The sequence below is a fragment of the Sodiomyces alcalophilus genome (assembly GCF_042370955.1).
Source record: "Sodiomyces alcalophilus JCM 7366 unplaced genomic scaffold ACRALscaffold_1, whole genome shotgun sequence".
Taxonomy (NCBI): domain Eukaryota; kingdom Fungi; phylum Ascomycota; class Sordariomycetes; order Glomerellales; family Plectosphaerellaceae; genus Sodiomyces; species Sodiomyces alcalophilus.
Window position 1 is genome coordinate 2494700 of NW_027263532.1, and position 22477 is coordinate 2517176.

Sequence of the window (22477 nt, forward strand, 5' to 3'; positions counted from 1 at the left end):
AGCCAGCGCGCCGTCGTCCATCCTGCCTAGTCGGGGCTGGCCTGTCATTCGATCTTGCGTGACTCGTGCAAGGCTGAAGCCAATAATTCATCAGTGACGAACAGTAAAAGTACCTCTCACGGATACGGAGTACAAATTTGGCTGAGGACTTGACTGTATGTACACATAGTCCTCAATTAAAGTACGTACTGTGTGCTGTTTTTATATCGGAGCCGACACAGTGTATCCGTAACGTTTGGGTACTCCACACATTGTACATTGTATTGCGGACATGATGTGTCCTACTCAACACTGTAGTTCTGGTCATGACGCAGTTGATGACGAGAAAGCTGCCTGCCAAGGTTAATAGATGAGTTGGAGCATAGGGAGGGCCCTTATCCATTTATGCTCTGCCGACTTCACGACACTGGGCTGAGAGTGGGAACAACAGGTTTCTTTCTAGTAGCCGCCCAGGCGTATGGAGGGGCTGGATATACGGCGACTGGGCCGGGTGGGAGGGCAATTACGTAGCCGACCAAGTTGAGGAACCGTACGAGAAGACGATGCCATCGTCATCCTCGACGGGCACCTGCAGTTGAATATTGCGTACCCCTGTCTGCTGCTTCTCTTATCCCTCCTTCCCTTCGTATTCAGCCCTGTCGTGGTTCTGCCCTTGGCACGATTCAGTCCGGATTTCCTACCTATTATTCGCCAATGGCACCTCTCAGCCATCCGCTGGAACGAGATTGGCTGTCATCAAATCGGTCGATGATCTTCGGATTGTCTCACAAAGGCGAGATTGCAGATCGGCTCTCCGTAACACTGCATCGATGAATGTTGTCACGGCATGGTGGCATAATGCCCCTGAATGATCCGTACGTTGTACAGGCGAGCCCGTGATTTGGAAGGCGGCCGGCAGAAGACAGAAAGGTGATGCTGCTCCAAGACCGCCTACGTACTAAGTATGTCTGGCGGCATATGTACGCACTGCTGGCGTCGTGGTCAGATACGAGACCGAGCCGACTAGGTCAGCGATCCTTTCCGAGATAAAGAAGCGACCCGATCAACAAGGTTGGTTGCGGTCTCTCATGCCTCGCCTGGTAAGATGGAAATTTCGAAAGGGCCTAATAATTGCCCGACTCAGACCTCGATAAAGAATGTGACTTCTTGGCGATGTCTCGCCAAATGTCTCACCAAGTCCGCGCCGTTTTCCGATCCTTCATGCGTACGAAGTAAGGGCGACGAGCAGAGGACCATGGAGGAGCTCAGGGACGGGACGGGAAAACTATGTGATAATCATGTGATTTATCACATGACTATCTGCTAAATTGGGAGTAATATTGTTGTCACAGCAACCTCCTCCTATCTGTTTATCGCAGCCTAACACGACCGACATCGTTCCCCAGGATATCGGCTTTCAATTATCGGGTTCACTTTTCATTACATCGTGCCACGCACTCCGACGATTGGCGACATCGTCGCCACCCTACCGACATAATGGCGTATAATCCTCGCATGAGCATCATCCCAAGCCACCAGACCCAATCACGCTCACGGAAGAAGGAAGATGAGGCCGACGCGTTCATGCGACTGCCAGACAGGGAGATTGTGGGGTGCATCACGGACATTGGCATCCCCTTCACGGTGGCCGACCTGCAGAAACCCAACCCGGTGCAGGTGCAGATGATATTTGAATGGTTCGCCGAGCTGCTCCTCAATGCGACGCGCGAGACGGTCGAGCCGGCGATGCGTGCGGCCGCCGAAGATATCTGCGGCGAATACGCCGATGTGGTGCCACCGGACACGCGCAATCTGATGGGGTTTTACGTGTCGCTGCGCAAGCTCCTGCTCGAGTGCGGCATCAACGACTTTAGCTTCAACGACTTGTACAGACCCAACCACGACCGCCTCGTCAAGATTTTCAGCTACCTCATCAACTTTGTACGGTTTCGCGAGAGCCAGACGGGCATAATAGACGAGCACTTTAACAAGGCCGAGACGACCAAGGCGCGCATCGAAGCCCTGTACGGCGAGAACCAGGACATGGAGGCGCGGCTCGAGGACATGCGACGCAACCGCCGGGCCATGGAGGCGCAGGTGCGACAGAAGACGCAGCGCAACGAGGAGCTCAAGAAGACGCTTTTGGAGCTGCGGCGGAACCAGGAGAAGGTGGCGACGACGCTGGAGGAGGCCAAGATCAAGAAGAACGAGCTCACGGCGGCGCTCGAGGAGAAGACGACGGCGAAGCTGGTGTGCAAGCAGGAGAGCGGCAAGCTCCGGCCGTATGTCCTCCAGAGCCCGTCGGCGCTGCAGGCCAGCCTGGCGGAGCTGAGCAACACGCTCGCGCACGAGAAGGCGCGCATCGACTCGCTGGACCGGCGGTCGCGCGCGCTGCAGACGTCGGCCGACTCGTTCGGCGTCGTCTCGGCCGACGTGGCGTCCTGCATCAAGGTGCTGGAGGAGGTGGCGACCGAGCTCGCCAAGGAAGAGGAAGAGAACCTGCGGAACGCGCGGCAGCGGGACGCCCTCTCGGAGCGCGGCAACAACGTGCGCGAGGTGGAGCGGACCGAGGCGCTGCTGCAGCGGCAGCTGCTCAAGTGGAACGAGCGCACCGACCGGCTGCGGGAGCAGAGCGCGGCCAAGGCGCAGGATGCCAAGGAGAAGATGGAGGAGCTCCGCGCCGTGCATCGCAGGCTGACCGAGGAGCGGACCGAGAAGGGCAGGGATATGGAAAGGAGGAGGGTGCGGATCGAGCAGACGGAGAAGAAAGTGAGCATGCCCCGACACCTTTTCTCTGACTTGGAAATTTTTCTTTTGAGCTTTGTTACTGACGATGCATTTCTAGATGCTGGATCTCAAGGAGAATATCGAAAACGAAATTCAGAGTTCTCACGACGAGTATCTCAAGTTGGAGGCGCACATCAATCTGTACATGACAGAGATGGAGCAGCATATCGGCATGTGACGTAGCGGCGTCAGATTCGCACACGACATTTCTACTTGTGTCTATTTTGGTTGGCAGCGAGTATTGGATAATGACTGTACGAAGGCAGACTGGATGAGACACGAGGGATGCAATGCGTACATACGCAACACTACAAGGCGATCGGCGTTGAGGGAAAAATGGCGAAGGGTGGACACCTGACTTTATGGCAAAGGGGTTATCGGTTATTGAGCCCAGGAGTTGAGTCCAATTGAATATACCCCTGAACATTGTTAGATTTTACCTTGGATCTCCTGGACGAGCGCCTGGCCATCATCGGATTTACTTGACATCCCACTGCCCGATCTGGAACCGAAACCAGCGTGCCAGAACACTGCGCACCTCCACCGTTCTTCCCATCCACCCGCCCTCGTCTCTCCTTGCCCCTCCGCTTAGAACCGGCGCCGGCTCAGAGAGAAGCGCATTAAAGGTCGCATGGCCTCCATCGTCCCGGGGTTCAACAAGCGCAGCGCGAAACTCATGTCGGGAAGCGGCCTCCACGAGCGCGGCGGCCGTAGTGCCAATTCCCTGGGCGCTCCACTCGCTCGTGTCGCGGTGCTGGGACAAGAAGCCGTAAGCTAGGAGCAGAGGCGGACGATGGCGGTTCGATGTTGATGTCGATGTCGATGCCGAGGTAGCTTCCACGCCTTTGGCTCGTGGTAACGGCGGCGGTGGGACTTTGGAGTCCTCCGGTGTGAATATAGCAAGGTAGGCGCGTAGATGGGTTACGGTGGGGAGGAAGAGGATGCGGATGTGCCGTGCAACTGCCACTTGGTAGATTGGGGCTGCGAGAAGGGAAGACGGTAGGTGGGCCGGTCCTGGATCTCGGTTGTCTCGGTCATCTCGGTCGTCGCACCTGCTTTCGTCTTGCTGCGGTACCTGGGTTTGGACGTCGCGAGCGAGCGAGGAGAGAAAATCGGCGCGTGTAGAGCAGATGAGGAGAGTGGTTGGGTGTGTCTGATAAGCGAGGATATATTGGAGGAGTTCAGTTGGAGTTGCTGGTGAGAGGACCATAGGCGTATTCATTGTGTCACACGTAATGCATATTTCTTGACAGCCCCATACTGTCTAACTAGGTAATTAGAAAGCTTTAAGAAACCTGGTCTCGGTAGATTGTAGTGATACTGTCGTTCAAGAGTCGGCTTAGGGATCGGTCGATAATAACTGAGAAGTTGAGAGGAGAGCAGAAGTACAGCAAGTGGGGCTGGCATGGCGTGCTACCAACTGGTAACGGTTGCAGGGTACCCCTCCACTAGGTGGACCGTGCTCCTGACCGCCGAAGAGGCAGAAGCACAGCACGAGACGTCATTTCTTCTCGACACTCACCTCACACCTTACCTCCTCCGTCCTCCGTCTTCGCAGACTTGCCAGGTTCAAACGCCGCCTGAACGTTCCTGGATCCAGGGTTCTCCCTGTCGCCAAAAATGGAGACAATAGCATCCATCTCCTCGGTGCTAGAAAATGGTAGGCTTCATCTCTTCTCAAGCCACGCCATGTGCCTCTGCCAATCCCCAGTAATGTTGGGGCTGCTGCTAACTTTGAAAAGCCCGCGAGCTCACCATCGATGCGGCCTCGGCTGCCCGCAGCTCTCGCCTCTCGAGCCGACCCTTGGACCGTAATCAGATGAAGAAGCTCCTCGATAGCCGAAATGACCGCGACGTTCTCGAGGGCCTACGTCGCGTCCTCTCTGTATGTTCCGTTCGAACGCCTCCGTCCGTGTCCGCGCGGTGCCCCAGCCATTTTCTTTCCAATTAGATGTTGTCGTCTCGCGCTGATTCCCTGGCTTTCTGTTGCAGATGATGTACCGCGGCCAAAAGACATTACCCTTCTTCTCCTCGGTCGTCAAGAATGTCGCGTCTCCCAACCTCGAAATCCGCAAACTGGTCTACATTTACCTCATACACCATGCCGAACAGGAACCCGACCTCGCCCTGCTATCCATCAACACCATCCAAAAGGCGCTCTCCGACACCAACCCCCAAGTCCGTGCCCTCGCCCTGAAAACCATGTCCGGTATCCGTGTCCCCGTCATCAGCCAGATCGTCTCCCTCGCCATCAAGAAGGGCGTCGCCGACATGAGCCCCTACGTCCGCCGCGCAGCCGCCCTCGCCGTTCCCAAGTGCTACCGCCTCGACCCTTCGCAGCTACCCCAGCTGGTTGACTACCTCTCTACTCTCATCGGCGACAGACAGTACTATGTGGCCGGCGCCGCCGTGACCGCCTTTATGGAGGTCTGCCCCGAACGCATCGACCTCATCCACAAACACTATCGGGGGCTCGTCAAGAAGATTGTAGACATGGACGAGTGGAGCCAACTTGCCACAATGCGCATGATGACCTTTTACGCGAGGAAATGCTTCCCCAGGAGGACGCGAACTCTCAAGTCCCAAGACAAAACGGCGGCGGATCTGGGTGACTTTTATGGGGAACCTTCGCCGAGCGAAGACAGCACGGAGAAAAAGGTCGTCGTGCTGGACCCTGATTTAGTGCTCTTCCTAAAGGGAATCAACCCGCTTTTACAAAGTCGGAACTCGGCCGTCGTGATAGCCGTCATCCGCTGTTACATCGAACTTGGCACCCCCGAGTACGTCAAGGACGCCATCGGCCCACTCATTGCGCTACTCCGCAGTCCCCAGGATATACAGCAGATCGCTCTCTACAACATCGTCTCGGTATGTCTTGCGATGCCGCAGGACTTTGTCAGATACGCCAGTCACTTCCTCATCCGGGCGACCGACTCGCCACAAGTGTGGGAGCTGAAGCTGGAGGTATTAACTCTCATCTTCCCTTACGCGACACCTTATGTCAAGAGTCTCGTCCTCAGCGAGCTGGAACATTTCTCCGGGTCGTCCAACAAAGCGCTGGTCAAGGAGGCGGTGAGGGCCATCGGCCGGTGTGCGCAAGGCGACCCGACAACGGCCGCGAGGTGTTTGAGGCTGCTCCTGGGGCAGATCACCAGCCTCGACGGGACATTGGCGGCCGAATCCTTGACAGTCATCCGCCACCTGATCCAACAGGACCCGCAGGGCCATGTCGGGACCGTGGTCCGGCTGGCAAAGAACCTCGACTCGGCGACGGATCCCCAAGCAAGGGCGACCATCATATGGCTGGTGGGCGAATTCGCCGGCCTGAACGGCGAAGACAACATCGCCGCCGATGTGGTCCGCATCCTCCTGCGGGACTTTGTCAACGAGTCCGAGGCGGCCAAGCGACAGATCCTCCTTCTCGCCGCCAAGGTCTACCTCCACCACCTCAACCGCGAAACCGAGAAGCGGGCAGAAGATGCCCCACCACCGTCTGACCCCGACGAGGACGAACACCCTGTCGCCAAGCTCTGGAACTACACCCTCCTCCTCGTCCGGTACGACACCTCGTACGATCTCCGCGATCGGGCTCGCATGTATCGCGCTCTCCTCGCCGTCCCCCAACTCGCCACTCTCATGCTCCTCGCGCCCAAGCCCGCCCCGCAAGCGCCCAGCCCGTCCGAAACGCGGAAGGGCTTCAGACTCGGTTCTGCGACGCTCGTTCTCGCCGGCGGCGGCGGCCTACATGGCATTCGCGGGTATGAGGCGCTCCCGAACTGGGTTGCGGAGGGCCAGGAACCCGATCCCGGACTACGGGACACCGAGACCACGGGATACGGCGAGGGGAGGGTGGCCCCTGCTGGCCAGCAGCTGGACGAGGCGGCACGATCCGCACCAAAAGGCGCAAACGGGCTTCAGGCGGCAGCAGGGGTGGGTGCGGCGGCAGGCGTTGGCGTCGCTGTCGGGTCGAAGACTTTGGATGATTGGCTGGCAGAGGAAGAGGAGGAGGAAGAGGAGGAGGAGGAAGAAGATGAAGACGAAGACGAAGAAGAAGAAGAAGAGGAGGAAGAAGCTGACAGCGATGAAGGCGATACAGAAGACGATGACGATGACGACGATGATGATGACGAATCTGACAGCTCAAGTGAGAGCGATTGAGGTAAAGAGCAAGTGTGACATGTCAAGATATGACATGGTTCCGATATTCCCGTTAGAAGCTGTGGAATGCTAGGGTTTCATTATGTGGTTCTGGGTACGTGGTTCATGGGATGGATGAGAGGCATATTCTGCAGCGAACCCATAGGCAGGGAATGGGATGAAGAAGGAAGGGCTATATTTCCAAAGCCCGAATCATTACCCTCCTAGCTTTGTACGTGGCGTCCATGTCACAGGAAGCCCAAGTCTATATGCTTTCATATGCCGCGTTCGAATCACCTGGTCGTACACCCTCTCCGCCCGACTCCCCGACCATGCGGCGTCATGTTTTCTCAGCCAACCGCCCATCTCCTTATTCCTTACCGCCCATATACCGGTACACGACGGAGAAATCGCGGCCCTTACACCTCTCGTCGGCGGCAGCATTGGCATAGACCTCCGACGCCCTATCGGCGAGCTCCAGCTTCGCACCGGCCTCCCTGGCAGCCACGACGGCCAAACCAAGATCCTTCTTCATCAGGGCGATACCGAAACCGCCAGCATAGTCCCTTCCCGCAGGGGCGCCCTCGACGACGCCAGGGACGGGGTTGTTGACCTCGGAAGGCCAGCAGCGGCCCGTGCTGACGTTGAGCACGTTGGCCAAGACGGTGGGGTCGAGGCCGCAGCGGACGCCGAGGTTCATGGCCTCGGCGGTGGCGAGGTTGTTGAGGGCGAGGAGGTAGTTGTTGGCCAGCTTGGCGGCGAGGCCGGCGCCCTGGTCGCCGCAGTGCAGGACGCGGCGGCCCATGCGGAGGAGGGTGGGCTCGGCGCGCGGCAGGAGGGAGGCCGACGCGCCGAGCATGAAGGTGAGCGTGCCGGCCGTGGCGCCGACTACGCCGCCCGACATGGGCGCGTCGACGAAGGCGCCCTGCGAGGCGGCGGTGACGGAGGAGGCGACGGCGCGGGAGGTTTGCGGGTCGATGGTCGAGCAGTCGATGAAGAGGCGGTCCTTGTTCGGCTTGTTGGCGAGGCTGGAGAGGATGGTTTCGTATACTGATTTTACGTGATGCGGTTCGGGAAGAACGGTGATGATGGTGTCCTGTTGGGTGGGAGGGAGCGTAGGCGGTCAGTAAACAGTCGTCCCGCATTATCCGAGGTGTGAACGGTTGGCAAAAGCAGTCGAGGCGCATTCGTCTTATTGGATCTACGTGTATAGAATACGAAACAGGAGCGAACATTGGGAATAAAACACATACCGCTTCACTTGATGCTTCGGGGGCGCTCTCGGCTAGTGACACCTTGGCGCCGCCGGCTTGCGCACCCTCCATCTCGGCCTTGAGTTGTTGCATGGCGTCCTTGTTGATATCGTAGATGCTGATGGAATCGGTCGGAGGCAGCTTGGATTGCAAGTTGCGGGCCATTTGGTAGCCCTGATGATGGCGAGCAGAGCCGAACGTGTCAGTCCTATCGAACCACATACGGTGTATCCCGGGGTCGAACACAGGGGAGGTCCTACCATCTGTCCGAGGCCGATGAAGCCATACTTGTCGAGGCAGCGGGGAGACGTCGCAAAGCCCCTACGCGAGGGAGCGCGTAGGGTTGTCCTAAGCCTGGCTGTACCGGCTCGCATTGTGAAGAACTGGCCTGGTTGTTTTCGTGTGGTGTTGTTCTTGTTCTAGCTCTAGCAGGCGCGATATTAGGACTTTAGGCATAAGAGACGATGAGATATCCTCGTAAAGAGGTAAAGTGAAAGGTAAGTGTCGCAAGACTGAGAGGATATTCGTAGAAGAATGGACTGCGGGGTGAGGTTATCCGGAAAGCCGGCCATTGCCGGTGTTAGCCATTCCCGTGATGAGCCATCAGCCGGTGAGTGGTACAGTACATAAGCTGGGGGCGTGGGGTCGGTGAAAGGGCCAGACCGGAATTCCGGGGTGGGGGATCGGCCCTGGAGACTTTGGGGTTTAGCGGGTCAGGTGCACAATTAGTGGGGTGGGATGGGGGTGATAGCGCCTAAGCAGTCGCTGTCAGTGATTATTTCCGACAGCCAAGGCATGTTTCGGTCTTCATACAAGAAACCATCAAGATATCATATGCCATACAAGGTAAATAGTATATACAGCACGGTGAGGTGGTGGTATAATCATTATTATAGGGAGTGTGCGTTCTCCATATGACAACTTCCTCTAAGGATAGCCCGCCCACTGGCGCCTCGTATGCTCCACTCAGTTCGTGAAGGGCGGTCGAGTTTTGTCGGTCTGTCCACCCGTCCGCGTCTCTCGTGTCTCTAGAAACAATGTTGGTGTTCCATTTTGTCCTTCCAAATCATGAACGTCGAGTCGAGGACGAGCATGTGAGCAAAAAACACCGAAACGTATAAAAAGATCGGCCACTTGAACTGGCCTGCGAAAAAAGAGCAGGCCAACCTCCAGTCTGTAAGGGTGAACTAGGTAGGATGGGAGAATATGGATGGTGATGGTGATGCGATGTGATGTGATGTTGATGGCGATGTTGATGGTAGTGGCGATGGTGGTGGTGATGGCGATGGTGAGTATGTATGACAATGGGGCAAGGTAATATTGGAGGTTCAAGTCGAAGGAAGGGGGTATGTATCAACGAAAGGAGAAAAATAACACAAAAAAGATAACACAAGGCCCAAGTCTTCACAGCAATAGCTCCGCAAACCCGTACCACCCTAAGTCGTTGCAGAAGATTGGAGGGAAAAAACGAATGGAAGAGACCATCTTCTCTCCTTCTTCACCACAATCCCTCTTTCCTCCATCGTAGAAAAAGAAGACAATAGGAAACCAGGGGACAAAAGATCCTCAAGCCGCCGTCTTACACCATTGGAGAGAATGAACCAGACACACAGCAACACAACGGTATAACAAGAGGAAAATATGTCAAAACGCCTTGGGCAATGGGGCAGGTTAAAAGGCCCCCATAAGGTAAGGAACTATAGCACTGTGACGGTGTTAGCGACATCCATGGGAACTAAACGGGGTCGTCCATTAAAAGAAGGAGGGCTGCGAGAGACCCGGTGACATACCCAACTGCTAGAGTCGCACTGATGCCAAACAACGCCCGCGATCGCATCCGCCGCTTCTTCAGCTCCACGTTGGGCTTGGCCCGCTTGCTGCGTGGCTCCTCTGTGTCGGCCTGCTCCTCCTCGGACTCATCGCCGACTGTGATCTCCTCGGCCTTCCGCTTGCCCTTGGCACCCTCGTCGTCGGCCTCGCCCGATTCGCTGTCGCCGGCGGCTTCGGCTGTCGCAGCTTCCACCATCTGCTTGGCCTCGGCGATCATGCGCGCCGTCTCCTCGGCACTCGGCGGCTCGGTGGTGGATAGCGGAAGTTGGAGCGACACTGTTTCGACCTTCGTCTCGGCTTGGCCCTCCTCCTCGTCCACTTCAACCTTGTCGTCAATCGTCGCTTCGACTTGGACTTTTTGCTCTTCTTCCTTCTCCTCCTCCTCCTCTTTTTCCTCTGCCGGGTCCGACATGGGAGCCGACTCGGCCTCCATCGTCTGGGCGACCGTCTCCGTCTCTGCCTCCGCCTCAGCCGACTTGTCTTCCTTAACAATGCCGTTCACCTCGACTGAGGTCGCCACGGCGGCGGCTGCAAGTTCCTTCGGCTCGTCCGCCTGATCTTCCATCGATTCCGACTTGACCTTGCGCTTGCGGGGCGACTTCATTGGTCGAGGCGCTAGAGTCTTGGTAGGGCTCACCGAGCGTCGCGTACGCATCGTCCGCGGTAGCGAAGTTGGTGTCGGGGGCACCAGCTCGGGCTGGTTCCTTTGCAGGTCGAACTTGGGAGGCGCCTGGATCTTCTTGATCGGGCTGTCCGACTGGCTCGATACCGGGATGGTAGCGGGATCCAGGAGCGCCTGGATCCAGGGGAGAACGTTATATTCCTCAGCCAGAACCAGGGCGTACTCGGGTGAAACCCAGAGGTTGCCGGCCGTCTCCTCCGGGCTGGTGGATGGCAGCGACCTGATGTATTTGCGCTCCGTGTCTTCCTCAGCACACTCAGCGTAGGGGAACGTGGCCTTGAACATGCCGGTGGCCGAAACGTAGCCGTCGTGGCTTCGGCGCATGAGAAAGTAGCTGCTCGGACTCGACTTGAAGATGCCGGAAACAATACCCTTCGGCAAAGGTGCGCGGAGATGGGCGTAGTCAAAGACACCGAAGGAGCCTGATTCGTCTTCTGGTTGGCTGACCATCTTGGCCGTCAGCTGGGTCTGACCCAACCGGCGGCGCGCCACTAGTTCGCCATCTATTCAAGGTGTGAGCTGACTTCTGGGGGGTTGTGGAACAAACTATTCGAAAGGGAACTGGCGGAAGTTGGGGAGAATCGGCAAGGACATGAAATGTACGTACGTGGCGGGATGTCTTCGACCATAAGCGGGTTATGTCGCGCGGGTAAGGCCCGCCGCTCGATCGAGGGGCGGACGGAAACCGGAGCGGGCATGTTGATCCAAGGCGCGTCGTCGCTAGAAGGGGGTTGAAGAGGCCCAAAAAAAATTGGGCGGGTGGAATAAAATTACGCGACCCGCAGTCTGTCGAGTACTGTATGGGGTGGGCGGGATCTCACGAAGGAACCCAGGAGGGAAGAGCGCGTCGTTCGATGGGAATCCGGTTTGGTTCAGCCCAAGTCGCGTCGTTTTACTATGACTGCAAGCTGTGTTAGTATTATTGGGGAGAGGAAAAAGAGAGTCTGGTCGCGAGTTTTGTCAGGGATGCGAAGACTCGGATCCATCACGAGTACCAGATTTTAGGCGCGAACTGAAATGGGACAGGTGTCGCTTACCACGCGTCGCAGAGATTCCTTAAAAAAAGAAGTGCTCCATACAATAATGGATAGAGACTTGAAGAAACAAAAAAAAGAAAAAGAAATTAGTATTCGATTGTATTGCCTAGAAGGCTGAACCGTCTGGAGAATAAAGGAAGACAGGCCGAGACAAGATGGAGGATGGGAGAGATGAGTGGAACAAAAAAAAAGTAGGGATGCCAGGCGCAAATTTGGCTTGTCGCCCAGAACGGGGGGGAGATGAAGTAGCACCCATTCAGTAGTTCGTGCCAAAGTGCGGAGCGGGTGGTCCCTCGTTCCTCGAAGCTCTGCTTGCGGTTGGTCCACTTCCAAAAGGGTAAACTACCCAATCTCTGCCTTCATTGGCCACTGTCCACTGCGCTGAGGGGGTGGTTGCTCTGAGAAAGCCACGTCCCCAGAAACGAGTTGTTCATAGATAATCTGTTAAGACGGAACCTGCTTCTTCTGGGAAAACTGCAACAATCTTTTGTACCTCCTTATCGTCCGCATCCATTTGAATGAGTGTTGTCGTAGACACGTTGTACATATTTACGGACTTTAGTAAATCCGTATCCGCCCATGATCGGACAAGATCTGATCAGTTTCCTTCTGTCAAGAATTGATTTTACCCGATCCGCCCTCTTGGCCCCTATTTCGGCTTTCTCTCGTTCTTGAGGACGGCCAGTTCTTTCTGTACCTACACTATGACATGACCATCCATACCGTCTTCGTACGCCTCCAAAAATCAGTGATGGACCACCGGGTCAAGAAGATACGTAGCTTTGCATCGTAGAAAATATACTTCGTATAGAGGCAACGAACTGGTTATACTTGCTACCTGGATCACGATAACCCTTGGGTAGTGCTCATAATGCCATCTGAGTGTTATGTATACGCCAGCTCCTCGCTATGATGAAAGTATTTGATTATTCCGGCAGGACTTTTCTATGAAAGGAAAAACGAAACTACTTGTGTTCTGCTGATCAAGATCCCAGACTTCATCATCAACACGTCGTTTTAGGTTCCATTCTCGACGGCCCCACAGTATCGCTCCGGATGCTAGCTGGAGAGATTGATCCACTACTTCGTGCGCTACAAGAACGTCCGCCGATTCGTCTAGCGACAGTCAAGAGAAGAAAGATCTCTCGTTGATTAAAGAAGCTCCCACCATAGCAAGTTGCGTCTAAAGCTGCTAGAACCTAGCGCGTCCGTCTGTCCCGGCACCTAGTTGGTGCTTGTCGATTGCCTGCGATCTGGTTGCCCAGGTACCTGGAGCTGCAGCTTGAAAGGAAAATGGAAATCCATGGAAAGCATTGGTTGAAGATCAAACACCCAATGAAACCCCTTGGCCAACGACGCGAATGCCAGACAGTCGCAGCTCTCTGAAGCTAGACCCCAGGTCGCCCCTCCGCCCCTCTCCATGTGGATTGAAAATGAAGAACAGACCACCTCTTGGATTCTAAGCCTTGACCCTCAGGGGGGGTGGCCCCCCTGATTTGGCGGTGGAGGATGCCGAGGGGTAGGAGGGGCCGCACTTTTTAAGGGGATGAGGGGCAGGTCCGACTTCCGATTCTCGTCTTTCAAGCTCAATTCCAACATCAAAGTACCTGCCTTACCACACCTTCACCTGGTAAACCGCTTATTTTGACACCGAAAGTCGGTCAGATATCTCTCGTCGATTCTCCTCTTACACTCCCTTATTCGTCGCCTTCGATAGTACCAATCCCAACTTGACCTCATCCACACCGCGTCGTCTTGTATCCAGCCAGAACCTACACACCTCCCACCGACACTATGCCTTCCCAGGACGATGATACTATGCCCCCCGAGACCCAGGGCTACAAGCTCTCGCAGCCCAAGCAGAGTCTGGCGGAATACCAGAACATGGGTGAGTAGACAACGGCATCAACTCGTTGATGTTTCTCCTGTCAGCTTGTCCGGCCAGTCACTTCGACAAGGCGCTTCTCCTTGTATCCTCCCTCAACACAGCCCAACATACACCGACGAGCTGGGAGAGCAGAACACTAGCTCCAGGCATGCTTTCGTCAAAGACCCAAGTGAGGCTCTGGGATGTTGATAACGTGGGGTTGGTCAATCGTGTGAGACCTTTGTCCTTTGACACCTTCGTCTCAACTCTCGCCTCCCACCGAGTTCAACAACGAGGCAACTATCCACGCCTCCCTCTTATCATGCTGCACTATGCTGTATTATTCCACTCCCTGTTGCTACTTTATACGCCTTTCACTTTTGACGTTCATGCCTCATTGTCCGTATAACTTGTTGCTACTCACCTTGGCTGTTTTTCGTTTTTCTGATTTCTGAACTCCCATGGCGTCGACGACTCGGTCCCTGACACACTCTTACTTTCGTCCACCACCTCGCACATATATTCCCTAACACCGACATATACGCACACTCCCCTTAGACCCCACACCATGAACCGCCCCCTACCCCGTGGACACCATGTCTAACAAATATGAACGCTATTTTACAGATGCCGGCGATGACTCCCTGCAGCGTTATAAAGAGTCCCTAGGCCTCGGCGGCGGCAAGGACCTCTCGGACCCCAACGATCCTCGAGTCTGCATCATCGACTCGCTGACCATGGAATCTCCCGGCCGTGATCCCGTCACCATCGACCTCTCGCAGCCCGGCTCGGAGACGTCCCTCAAGGACAAGCCCTTCATCATCAAGGAGGGTGCCAAGTTCACCATGGTCGCCAAATTCAGGGTCCAGCATGAGATCCTTAGCGGCCTTCAGTATGTCCAGGTCGTCAAGCGGAGGGGCATCCGCGTCTCCAAGGATTCGGAAATGCTGGTGAGTACCCTTTCTTTATTTTTACTATTATTGACCGTCGCTGGTCTTATACGCGGCCTGCTGGTATGGTATGCTGACTTTCTTCGCAGGGAAGCTTTGCCCCCAACACCGACAAGACGCCGTTCTACCAGAAGCGCTGTAAGTCTTCCCTGTGGATCATGATCCGCGGACAATCCTCCCCATTCGGCCATGAGTACTTCCTCGCCGAACATGTGTCCTTGCCTCGCAGATGCTAACATGACCTCCTTCACAGTCCAGGAAGAGGATGCGCCGTCGGGCAGAGTGTATCGTGATGTCTACAAAGTCGTCTCCAGCTTTGTCGACGATGACAAGAAGACCCATTTGTCATTCGAGTGGTCCTTCGAAATTGCCAAAGACTGGTGATCTGTGATCTTTTCTATCTTTGGGCAACGAGAGCACACTCGATTCAAATAGCCTCACATGTCTCTTCCCGCTCATGCTTGGGCCCAGAACAGCACTGTCCTCGCCCAGTTAAACGGCCGGTAGAGAACAGCACCCTCATGAAACATGTTAGCGTAATGCGCCACAGAGGCAAGGGCAGATGGGCTGAGGTGGACACGTCGATGAAAAGCTAGCTGGACTGGGGACATCAGGTGGAGAACCTTTCTGGGGATTCATCACGAAAACGAGGTTTCTTCCCCTTCGAGGTGAGGCGGGTCACCTCTTAAAGGTATACGGAGGTCTATCATATTCTTATTCTGTGCATGAAGCGGATCAACAACCTATCAATCATCAAGCAATCATCAATCAGTCGTCGAGCAATCATGCTATCGGAGGACCCGCCCACGGACGACACTTCGAGTCTCTTCAATCCACTTGCTTCTCCGATACGTGAATCTGAAATGCCTTTCGAGGTATTTCCACTGTAATTATGTACACTGAAATGCTATACCAGCAGGGACTGCGAGGTTGAAAATGACACTCGCCTGGCTACACCCTCAGGGAACCACCCTGCCCTCGACTCACAGTGCTGGGATATGTCCTATTCTCTGTCAATGCCTTCATATCCATTCATTTCGATATCCATACGCCAGCTAAGGTTGCCGCTGGAACTCTTATCGGATTCTGGACCTCCGAACCCACGCCTGTTGAGGTGATTCCAATATGCCTTTTGGGTTTGCCCAGCGCCTTCGGCCTGCCGCTGTCCGTTCATCGGTAATTATTTCGCGGAATGCCTGTGGCGCAACCCTTCTTCCGCCATCCAGTGACTGCATCCAAAAATCCGCAACCTGAACCGAATCACAGGAAATAATCGGGCAAGGCGTTCCCATCGGCGGTCTTATCCATCCCCGAGAGTTGCATGTCCTTGACCTGGTCGTTTTCGGGGGCGGCGGCGAAGACGTTGAAGAAGCGCTCGCCCGTGTCGCTAACCTCGAGCACGCTGGCCATGTTGCCGCAACGGTAGCAGTAGTTGGGCGCGCTCCACACGGTGCTGAGCCGGTCGTCGTAGAGGACCTGGTATCCTTCCTGGCAGAGTTGGTGCGCTCGGAGGATGTGGCTCATGTTGTTGACGGCCAGGAACTTCTTCACCACCTGGGCGCCGAAAGTGTAACCGGCCCCTCGCGGGGACAGGGAGAATTCGTCGCGGTCTGGGTCCGGGTCTGACCAGACTAGGTCGGCCATGGGGCCTTCGTGGGGGATCTCGCGGAATCTGTCGATGACGACAATTTGGTCGATAGAATGGATGGACGGGGAAAGGCCTGAGAGAAGAAAAGAAAAGAAAAAGTCAGTCGGCGGAGGGTAACATGGCAGATTTTAACAAGATGGTAGTTTCGCACCTCCATGGACGCAGAATATTTCGTTATTGATGACCGCGCTCAAAGTGAGATAATCGAACATGTCCGTAAAATGGTGCCAAACACTGGGATTCCCATATTTCCTTGAGCACTCGGTATAGAAGCCATAGGACTGAGTGACTCCGCGGGACTCGTGGTTTCCACGGATCAGATGAACGCGGTCCGGGTATCGTAACTTCAAGCAGACAAGAAGAGAGATGGTCTCGACGCTAAACATGCCGCGGTCGACATAATCTCCTGTGTAGACCAAAGGATAGTGTTAGCATATGGAACTGAGCCTGCGCGTCGAGTCGGGTCCGTTCGTGATGGGCGACACGACGGGACAAGGAGAACAGAGGAGCGACGGAAAGCGCACCTAGAAAAAGGTAGTTGGTGTCCGGGCACCAGCCACCGATCTTGAAAATCTCGATCAAGTCGTAGAATTGCCCGTGGATATCACCGACAACAGTCACTGGCGCCCGAACATGGACAACATTGCTCTCCCGCATGAGCAGCTCTTTCGCTTTGGCGCATATTGCAGCAATCACCGGCTCGGCGAGGAGTTCTTTTTTGTACAGGCGCGAGATGCACTCGTCCAGGTCAATAGTTGCTGCGAGGAGAAAGGGAGCAATGTCAGCCTCCCGTCCCACTGCACCGCACCATCCGAGGGAATCCTGGCCCGGTGGCCATGTTTGAACGAAGCCAACTCCGGCATCTCATGTGTAGTATGGGGGCCATGGAAGTACGGCGCCCATAATGCGGGGGAGCACGAACCTGGGAGGCTCGGCATCTTTGAGGTATGCCGGCGTGTTCGCAGCAACAGGCTGTCGCTGCGAGACGGGGTGGATGGGAAGCGGATATAGCAAATGTAGTTCTTGGGTCGTCGAGACCGTCTAGAGTCGAAGGATCAGGTACCGCTCGCAAGGCTAGCCTGCTTCGATCCGGGTGGCTGCTTTGGGCGGCGCAGTCGAAATTCGGGGGGGAGACTTGGTTGACGCTGCATCAGCATGATCGGAGAGGATGGTCGCCGGGCTTTACATGAGGTAGAGGGCGGTGGTAGCTGGCTTTCGGTGTGCAAGTTGTAAAAGGAGCCTGGCTATACAACGATAAAAAGACAGAGCCTAAGGAAGGGACGCAGAGTACAAATCTGTCGAGTTGGAGGACGAGAATCCATAGCCGGCTGGGGATATTTCTTACGACCCGGCGCCCAACGAGTTTCTTCACGACGTTGGAGCTGAAAATGCAAAGGGACAAAGGACGCCGCCTGCCAGGTGTCAAGTGGTGGTACCAGGACAGACAGTTGGCGGGTTCCTGCATTACTAAGTACGTCAACCTGGCAGTCCAGTGCGTCCTACTTCGCCGCACTGTAAAACTACGATGGTGGCCCGAGCTTCCGACGCCAGACTTAGCGTCACTAGTAGTGGTGGAAGCTGGGGAGGTGGGAAGGTCGGAGAGAATAAAAGGCAGTCGCCGCCCCGCCATCCCTTTGTCTTCTCAGCAAGTTTTATTCTCCTTCAAACTAATCGTCGAAATCTCCAAGTCTCCGGTCCGGTCCATCACATCTCTCCCTATATTTACGCCGAATTCCCCTACCATTCCACCAACGGGATTTGCTGCGCCCAAGCACTGAACGTTTCCTTTTTCACAATACCTGGGCTTCCAGCTTTCTTCTCGTTCCTCCCACATGTCAATATCTTGCGGTTCTTGGGATATATGACCAGAAGTGAGACTGGTCGCCATTGTCCCGGCCGAAATCAGACTGCTCTTCGTCTCGCCAAGCTATGGTCTGCACTATCACCATCACATCACGTCTTACTCTCTCTCCATGCTCTATTTTCTTGTCTGCCCACCCTTTTTCGGATATCTTACTTTGCTTTCTCTGGATCCAAGATTTCCGGGCTCTTGTTCTTGTCTTCGATTTCCTTACGTCTCTCAAGATCGCATCCATAGTCCCGAAGCTATCTTTGAATGACCTGTTTTCCAGCATTTGTCTCAAACCCTTCACGAGTCTCAGGATGTTTTGGTTCGCCGGTTAGAGCGACCGAACGTCTTGAGCGTTGATTCTCACCGCCCATCAGCCAGCATAACATTCCCAACATCCAATTCTTTCCTTCGCATATGTTTGGCCTGCCACTGCAGAAAATGAGCGTTTACGCTATACTTGCCGTGACTTGAAGGGATCCCATGTGCATAGTTTTACCCATTGGCGCTGTCAGAGACATTCCGCCATAGCCCCTTGCAGCAGTCCGATCAAAGGCTGTATATAATTATTCCAAGCCGCATCACATCACAAAAGCTATCGAATTTCCACACGTCGAAGTGATGATGCGTTTGCCTCTACATAAATAGCCTCATCCTCCACGTGATGTGGTCAGCCTTTCTGGCAAGGCTACAACCCGTCTTGTCGCTCCACCAATAGCTTGACCAGCTGCTCGGCGCCTAAGTTTAGCCGACGAGGCTAGAGCCCACGAATGTCACTCGGTGGGCCCGTGCGCGACTTCAGCTTTCGCCGCCTGTCCCATCGCACCGTTGGCCATCCCATGCGTTCCGTTCGTTTCTTCTGATGGATTGTTACTCTTTAGATTCTCTCACGCGCGCCGACATTTGTGCAGCTGTTTCCCACTGCACTTATCCGTAGCATCACCCAAACTCGCTCTCAGCTGCAATCCGTAAAACCCGATATTCCAAAGCTGGTCGACATGCATTCTCGTCGCCCAGCCTATCCTGCCTCGAACCTCTCTCAACTTTGATACCAGTCGCATACCTGGCTCGGTGTATCAGCTTTGCATTCTGAGGCCATTCCTTTTTATCATAAAGCAGGGGCTGCAGAGCATTCCCTGCCCAGATATTCAGGTTAGTATCACTTCCTGTTTCTACCCGTTACGCCTCAATCTCAATATCCCATGTCGCGTATTATTATTATCACTTCCGGTTGTCCTCCCCTATCATATTCGACCTGTTTCGTTTATACGCACCGATTTATTTATTTTCCTTTTCACTTCCATTTGTTCTGACTACGCGAAATCGACAGACAAACTTGTTTCCATGCCAAGCATCACAACAGCCAAGTCTCTCGAAAGCATCGCTCTCCATGGCCTTGTGAAACCCTCCGTCGCGTTTTGTCTTCTTCAAAGAGTTCATCGTGGAAACCCCATTGCGACACTCCAAGTCAATTCACCAACCACGCTTCCCTTTACTCTACACACACAAACCTGGCGTTCATTTGATTTTCCCCTTCTGACCCCCTCGTTATGAATGCGTCGGGTAACGCGTCGGGCCAGGGTTCCTCCAAAGACCCTACCTGTTTCAACTGTGGTGAAACGGGTCATTGGGCGATCGCATGCCCTGAGCCGATAAGAAAGGTCCCCGCGTACGTGTTTTGGCTTGCTTCAAACGATCGATTTCTTTTTTAGTACATGTCCGACTTCACTATCTGCGTCTTAGAAGCTAACATTCATCTCAGTGGGCTACATCGCAACAATGGCCAAGGACAGCATCAGGACGGACTTCATGCAGGATCTAGAGGGCCTCATCAAGGGAAGCGAGGGGGCGGGCCTCATACCTCCGGACGCATGATAGTGACACGATATGCCCCTCCCCCTCCTCCACCTCAAGCTCACCCACCGCCCCCTCCACCGCCCGGCGCAAGTGGGCCACCTGCTCCTCCGGGATACTATCCGGGACTTCCAGCACCCCACGGTCCCTATTCTCACCCCGCTCCTCCAGCGCCCTATGGACCTCCGCCTCACGGACCTCCGCCTCATGGTAACTACTATCCTCCACCGCCACACTATGGACCGCCTCCTAGACCACCGGTACATGTTGGACCACCTCATAGACCACCGGTGCACCCTAGACACCCTCCGCCGTACGGTCCGTCCGACCCATACCGACCTCCCCCTTCATATGCTCCACCGCCATTCGAACAGCCTAGAGGGTATCAAGGACCGCCGCACCCACCGCAGCCCGGGTATCACCCCCCTCCAGCAGCTAGTTATCCACCTCATCCACCGCCTGCTCCGCCAGCTCCTGCGTTCCCCCATCATTCGCCCCCGTCGCTGCCACAACCTCCCCTCCCGCCCCCTCCTTCTCATACTCTTCCTCCTCCGCCGGTTGGACGTCCTTTTCCGCCCCCAAACCCGAAACGACGTAGTCATTCGCAGCCAGGACCCAGCCGTCCATCTCATCTTCCGGCGCCTCCGGGTGCCGGCCTCCCGCCGCGGCCACCTGTGCCCCTCCCCAATCCGCCAAATGTGAATTTCTCCAAGCAGCACGGGACTCGAGACAGGCATAATCGAAACAAGAAAAGGAAGAATTTTGACGCCAACGAGCCGAAGGACAAACATGTTCACCAGACTAACGATGACCGCGATGATCGCAACGAGAAGAGCGAACCACGCAAAAAGGAAGAAGCTGAAGATTCAGAAACAAGTAAGCCAGTACCGACATTATCCCCTGGGGCATCTCTACGCGACATCAGCGATGGCAAGCATGGTGACAGGGAGGACTGGGAATGGGAATTTGGTGCAATATTCAAAGAGCCCGCCACACCACATGCACCTGATGAGATTGGCAAGCCCTTGCCGAATCCTGCTGATTATCATGAAGATGTCATGCTTCCTCCTCCTTGGAATGCCAGCTGCATCGAGTCGGAATTCGTCAATATGGACAACATGGCCGAATTCAGCCGGCCTATTCGAGAGACAGCTTTCTTCGAAGCCATGCAAGATGATCCGGCTTTCTGGAAGGATGGGAAAAGACCGCCGCCCGCGCCTCCGAAACGCAAGGAAAAGACGCCGGCCGAAATTTTGGCTGGCCCTTTCCCTTCCATGGAGCTCGGTGCCGGGCTGTCCTCGCGTAATAAACGCACCCGCGAGGAATCTTCGCATGATCATCACGAAGACAACGGGCGTCCCCAGAAGAGACGACATTCGTCGGATCGATATGAGCAGTCGAGATATCACCATGGCGGTCCTCGTGAGCAGCAGGGGCAGCGTGGAGGATACCATCACAAGAGGCATCCGACCGAACACGGCCACTCTCGTCGAGTAAGCGGCACCTTCTCGACCGGGGATGCGAGACGGGACGTCACCGACAGGCGGCCGTCCTACTCGAGTGATCCGGATCCAACGCGGACCTTGTTGGACTCTCTTGACCGCCAAGAAGGACATCACACAGCGCACCGGCGACGGTATCAAGAATCCGGCGGAAATTCGTCAAGAGACCATGCTAGAAACTCTCTTTCCCGACAGGGGGCTACCACGCCAAGCCCGCCTCATCGCCGTTCGAGGTCACCTGCAGGAAGCCCACCACAAAGCAGACGAAGCTCACGGGGCTCCAGTCCTGAGAGTCGACCAAGCTCACGTCAGTCCAGCGCTTCGTTTGGATCCAACGACAGTGACCTGTCGTCTGTGGAAGCGGCTATTCTCGGCCTACCGCCTCGGTCGAAGGAGGAGCGCGGGAAAGATCGCAAGAAGAGTGGGAAGCATGCCGCCAGGCGGAAGAGACGACCTGCTCCCAAGCTGAACGACGTTTATAGGTGAGTAAAATGAGCGTGTATTGCTCTTTTTCCGTCCCCTTGTCCTTTTCTTTTCCTTTTTCTTTTGATCTTCTCGTCTTCATGGCCGGGACGCATTGGCTGACAGCAAGAAAAGTCGGAGATGGTAGGTCTCACGGCCTTAGTCCTCAATGGGGCGGCGGACTTCGGAGACATGCAACAGTTGCCGTCCCAACAATCACCGACATTCGTTGCTACAGAGCCGTTCCTGCAAAAACAGGGGGTCTATGCTTGCCCTGCCACTTCACGCATTATGATTATGAGATGGAGTTTCTGGGGTTCTGTTTGGTTGTTGTCCCGGAGTCTTGTGAACAAGGTCACCCAGGGCTAGATTATTGCTTGTGGAATCTAGATATGGATCGGAAGGACCATGTTGCCCTCGGTTACGTCTCCTTGGTTACGTCTACCTTGGCGCGAGCATTTGAGGCGGCGAATAGGACCAAGAGGAGCAAGGCCGATGACATGGTGATAGCCTTCAATAGTGCCGTCCTCTGTATCGCGGCATTTCTCTAGCGACATTGAATTTTTGTCCCAATGACACTGACATGCTGCGTCACCTCTCCTCACATCTATGGCCTGGTCGCACTCATCTCACGGAAAGA

At 55.1% G+C, this 22477-nt stretch overlaps 10 protein-coding genes across 10 annotated transcripts; 5 read left to right on the forward strand and 5 right to left on the reverse strand.

Annotated features, from left to right (window-relative positions):
* Window positions 1–1365: 1365 nt before the first annotated feature.
* ACRALDRAFT_1079027 (uncharacterized protein) lies at window positions 1366–3221 on the forward strand. The gene is made up of 2 exons (XM_071018850.1): window positions 1366–2748; window positions 2825–3221. Exons 1-2 carry the CDS (start codon window positions 1477–1479, stop codon window positions 2942–2944), a joined length of 1392 nt encoding a protein of 463 aa, XP_070879142.1. The 5' UTR covers window positions 1366–1476; the 3' UTR covers window positions 2945–3221.
* Window positions 3222–3244: 23 nt separating this feature from the next.
* Window positions 3245–3988, reverse strand: ACRALDRAFT_2093097 (uncharacterized protein; the record flags this gene model as incomplete). The annotated part of the gene is made up of 1 exon (XM_071022619.1): window positions 3245–3988. The coding sequence occupies one exon, from the start codon at window positions 3986–3988 to the stop codon at window positions 3245–3247; it is 744 nt and encodes a 247-aa protein (XP_070879143.1).
* A 322-nt stretch (window positions 3989–4310) lies between these two features.
* On the forward strand, window positions 4311–6924 carry ACRALDRAFT_2056323 (uncharacterized protein; the record flags this gene model as incomplete). The annotated part of the gene is made up of 3 exons (XM_071021761.1): window positions 4311–4426; window positions 4509–4651; window positions 4759–6924. Exons 1-3 carry the CDS (start codon window positions 4387–4389, stop codon window positions 6922–6924), a joined length of 2349 nt encoding a protein of 782 aa, XP_070879144.1. The 5' UTR covers window positions 4311–4386.
* Window positions 6925–7273: 349 nt separating this feature from the next.
* On the reverse strand, window positions 7274–8530 carry ACRALDRAFT_2038838 (uncharacterized protein; the record flags this gene model as incomplete). The annotated part of the gene is made up of 3 exons (XM_071020912.1): window positions 7274–7999; window positions 8157–8330; window positions 8417–8530. 3 exons carry the CDS (start codon window positions 8528–8530, stop codon window positions 7274–7276), a joined length of 1014 nt encoding a protein of 337 aa, XP_070879145.1.
* Window positions 8531–9827: 1297 nt separating this feature from the next.
* Window positions 9828–11366, reverse strand: ACRALDRAFT_2038839 (uncharacterized protein; the record flags this gene model as incomplete). Its single annotated transcript, XM_071020913.1, has 3 exons — window positions 9828–9861; window positions 9947–11171; window positions 11276–11366. The coding sequence occupies 3 exons, from the start codon at window positions 11364–11366 to the stop codon at window positions 9828–9830; spliced, it is 1350 nt and encodes a 449-aa protein (XP_070879146.1).
* A 2133-nt stretch (window positions 11367–13499) lies between these two features.
* On the forward strand, window positions 13500–14906 carry ACRALDRAFT_2092706 (uncharacterized protein; the record flags this gene model as incomplete). Its single annotated transcript, XM_071022602.1, has 4 exons — window positions 13500–13593; window positions 14200–14522; window positions 14612–14660; window positions 14776–14906. 4 exons carry the CDS (start codon window positions 13500–13502, stop codon window positions 14904–14906), a joined length of 597 nt encoding a protein of 198 aa, XP_070879147.1.
* An 876-nt stretch (window positions 14907–15782) lies between these two features.
* On the reverse strand, window positions 15783–17108 carry ACRALDRAFT_1054024 (uncharacterized protein; the record flags this gene model as incomplete). Its single annotated transcript, XM_071015805.1, has 4 exons — window positions 15783–16243; window positions 16322–16576; window positions 16695–16931; window positions 17096–17108. 4 exons carry the CDS (start codon window positions 17106–17108, stop codon window positions 15783–15785), a joined length of 966 nt encoding a protein of 321 aa, XP_070879148.1.
* A 731-nt stretch (window positions 17109–17839) lies between these two features.
* On the forward strand, window positions 17840–18609 carry ACRALDRAFT_1059961 (uncharacterized protein). The gene has a single exon (XM_071016153.1). It carries the CDS (start codon window positions 18100–18102, stop codon window positions 18352–18354), a length of 255 nt encoding a protein of 84 aa, XP_070879149.1. The 5' UTR covers window positions 17840–18099; the 3' UTR covers window positions 18355–18609.
* Window positions 18610–18792: 183 nt separating this feature from the next.
* ACRALDRAFT_205854 (uncharacterized protein) lies at window positions 18793–19878 on the reverse strand (the record flags this gene model as incomplete). Its single annotated transcript, XM_071021848.1, has 10 exons — window positions 18793–18878; window positions 18911–18930; window positions 18963–19155; window positions 19203–19210; window positions 19245–19274; window positions 19318–19354; window positions 19381–19480; window positions 19527–19628; window positions 19693–19705; window positions 19790–19878. The coding sequence occupies 10 exons, from the start codon at window positions 19876–19878 to the stop codon at window positions 18793–18795; spliced, it is 678 nt and encodes a 225-aa protein (XP_070879150.1).
* Window positions 19879–20777: 899 nt separating this feature from the next.
* Window positions 20778–22471, forward strand: ACRALDRAFT_1059960 (uncharacterized protein). Its single transcript, XM_071016152.1, has 2 exons — window positions 20778–21857; window positions 21973–22471. Exons 1-2 carry the CDS (start codon window positions 20983–20985, stop codon window positions 21983–21985), a joined length of 888 nt encoding a protein of 295 aa, XP_070879151.1. The 5' UTR covers window positions 20778–20982; the 3' UTR covers window positions 21986–22471.
* Window positions 22472–22477: the final 6 nt, after the last annotated feature.